Source organism: Limulus polyphemus, unplaced genomic scaffold, assembly GCF_000517525.1.
Source record: "Limulus polyphemus unplaced genomic scaffold, Limulus_polyphemus-2.1.2 Scaffold806, whole genome shotgun sequence".
In the NCBI taxonomy this organism is placed as follows: Eukaryota; Metazoa; Arthropoda; class Merostomata; order Xiphosura; family Limulidae; genus Limulus; species Limulus polyphemus.
This window is the reverse complement of record NW_013666416.1, coordinates 17443-20021: the sequence shown is the minus strand read 5'-3', so window position 1 is coordinate 20021 and position 2579 is coordinate 17443. Positions and strand designations below refer to the sequence as shown.

At 31.6% G+C, this 2579-nt stretch overlaps 1 protein-coding gene across 1 annotated transcript in view; it reads left to right on the top strand.

Moving 5' to 3' along the window:
* Positions 1 to 1816, top strand: part of LOC111086037 — a gene marked incomplete at its 3' end in the record, with an annotated part of 18793 nt that extends 16977 nt beyond the window's left edge. Inside the window, exon 5 of the mRNA XM_022387389.1 lies at positions 1705 to 1816. Coding sequence (XP_022243097.1) covers positions 1705 to 1816 — 112 coding nt within the window. The remainder of the gene's footprint in view (positions 1 to 1704) is intronic.
* Positions 1817 to 2579: the final 763 nt, after the last annotated feature.

Here is a 2579-nt window from a genome sequence, read left to right as displayed (position 1 = left end):
CACTATACATTATGTTAGAAGTTTTGCTGTATATTTTAGTCCTAAAATAACTGAAAAATGTAGGTTTAAGAAACTTTAGTTCTTTTAGCATAACTGAAACGTTGAATAGCCTCTAGCCCTCTTTCAGAATGACAGAATTATATATATATATATATATATATATAAAGCACACCATATTTAGTTCTATTTTCCAGTAGACAGTAATGTGAATAAACACATATTAATCTAATAATGGCTGAAGACGGCTTGATTGGGTAATGAAGAAAAACTTCAATATAACAGCAAATGTACAACGTTTCGACAAGGTTTTGTCATCATCATTAATCTGTTTTTCAAAAACTAGAGGGCGCTTGTTGCTACTGAAGAATGTGGGAAATACGCGATTCTAAACATACCGAGAGGAGAGTGGAAACTAATCTCCAATTACAAATAACACTTATTTTGTTCGAAGAGCTAGCTCTAGAAACAAATTGGCGTACTAGTTAGTGATTGGCTAGGAATATATATTTTAAGTGAGATTACTGTGTAATATGTTGTTCGACCTCACTGTTATCCCATCTCGATCCTGGCTGGGTTGTTTGTAACTTAATTTAGGCACTAAGGAACCATGTTTATTTTAGGTGTATAACGTTAAAGTTGGGAAAAACTGAAATCTTTTAGGAAGCTGGTAGATTTAGAACAATTCAGAATGAAAAGTAAAAAATATTACGAGTCTTACTGTGCTTTATAGCTTGTCTGCTATTAGCTAAGGAAACCTCTAATTAAACCCAGTTTTAATGACAAACGTGATATTTGAATGTATTTTTAAGCCTGTAGTTAGTAGCTGTATAAATTACCCTTATTAGCTAAGGAAACCTCTAATTAAACCCAGTTTTAATGACAAACGTGATATTTGAATGTATTTTTAAGCCTGTAGTTAGTAGCTGTATAAATTACCCTTTTAGTTTATGTTCTGGTGTACTCACAACTTTAACAAAATATACGTTCACCTTAACACATAAAATCACATCTGTTTAATGTTTAGTGAATAAACCTCAGACCTGCCCTATAAAAATAGTGTAGATATCGTACTTTCAATAATCAAGTTTCACTGTGATTGCTATAGCAACGTAACAATAGGTGAACGGTGTAGTAAGTGGCGTTGTTGTTATGGTAATTTATTTGTAGGGTACAGAGAAAATAGAAGGCAGGTAGGAATATGGTAAGAATAGTAATATTAAAGATATGAATTTGTATATGCAGCATTTATTTAAGTTGATGAGTTACATCGGGTGGTTTGCCATGTGACACGCACAAAACTTCCAAGCTTTTACGTTTCCTTTGGGTTTATAGTAACGATTTTTCTTGTATGCAACCAAAATCTGCTAAACGACTTCTTTACATCTTTATGCTGATTTATTTTATATCTACTAACAGTTATTTACTGTTTAATTTCTAATTTACTTCAACATACCAACCATAAACAAATACAAAAATTTATACGCAGGTTTTAAGTTTCTTTTGAAGAAAGATGTGGTACACACGGGTTATACTTTTCTGTTGAAGATGTTTAAAGTGTCTTTGATATAGAATGTCGTTAAATGTGTATTCCTGCATTTGATAATTTTCTAATAGCCAATAGTGTTAGACATTAATATGATTTAAGTATTTCACGCCTTTTATTCACAGTTGTGGTTTTGTTTATCCACTCCTTTTTTAACTCAGGAATTATTAGTGATGCTGCTGTAATTTGTTTCTTGTCATTACTGACCCTGTATGTTATGAAAAGGGAAATTACATCATTAGCCGTCACTAGCCCTCCACAAACGTTAGTAAGGTAGGTGTTTTAGTATTGTATATGTTTAGTTATCTGCCTGTAATAAACAGGCTTAACTGTGATTATTATAATAACATAACTAAAGGTTGAAATAAGATACTATTAGTTATATTTATAATTTTGGTGTGTGTGGTTGTTTGTGTGTTTTATTCCAGAAAATATTAGGAGTTTGGTCAAAGCGATGTTTCAGACATTTCAAGTACTATTTTCTAATGCAACTATAAATTAAGTCAGTTCCCACTACAAGTATTCCACAAAATTTAGTGGATTGTCTGTGTAGTAATGATTTTACTTGTATGTTTAAACATTTACATTATCTATGCACAAAAATCAAAGACTAACGTTTTGCGTTCTTGATGACCATTAAAAAATATAAACTTTGTATTTTTTTAAGAATCGTTGAATCATTTTTGAAGAGAACAGCTAAATGGTAGCACATTTGTTATTTTTACAGGTTTTAATTTCGTTCTTCAGTAACAAGGGAAGCTAACTGTGTGCGCATGATATTTGGATGGTCATAGACCGTTTTAGGCCAAATGGCCTTGTCTGCTTTTATCATTCTGGCTTTAGTTCAATAACGTTTTGAAACTCAGTCTCCAAGCTGTGACTTCAAATAGTAAGTTAGTTACGGCTCCGGAAACTTTGAGGACAAAGAAAAGAAAGAGGCTTATTGTTTTCGATTTTGAAACTTACAATATTGGCTAGTTTCAGTTACTATTGTAAACCATATTATTAGAAATGTTTTTGGTTAAGATATTTTTGA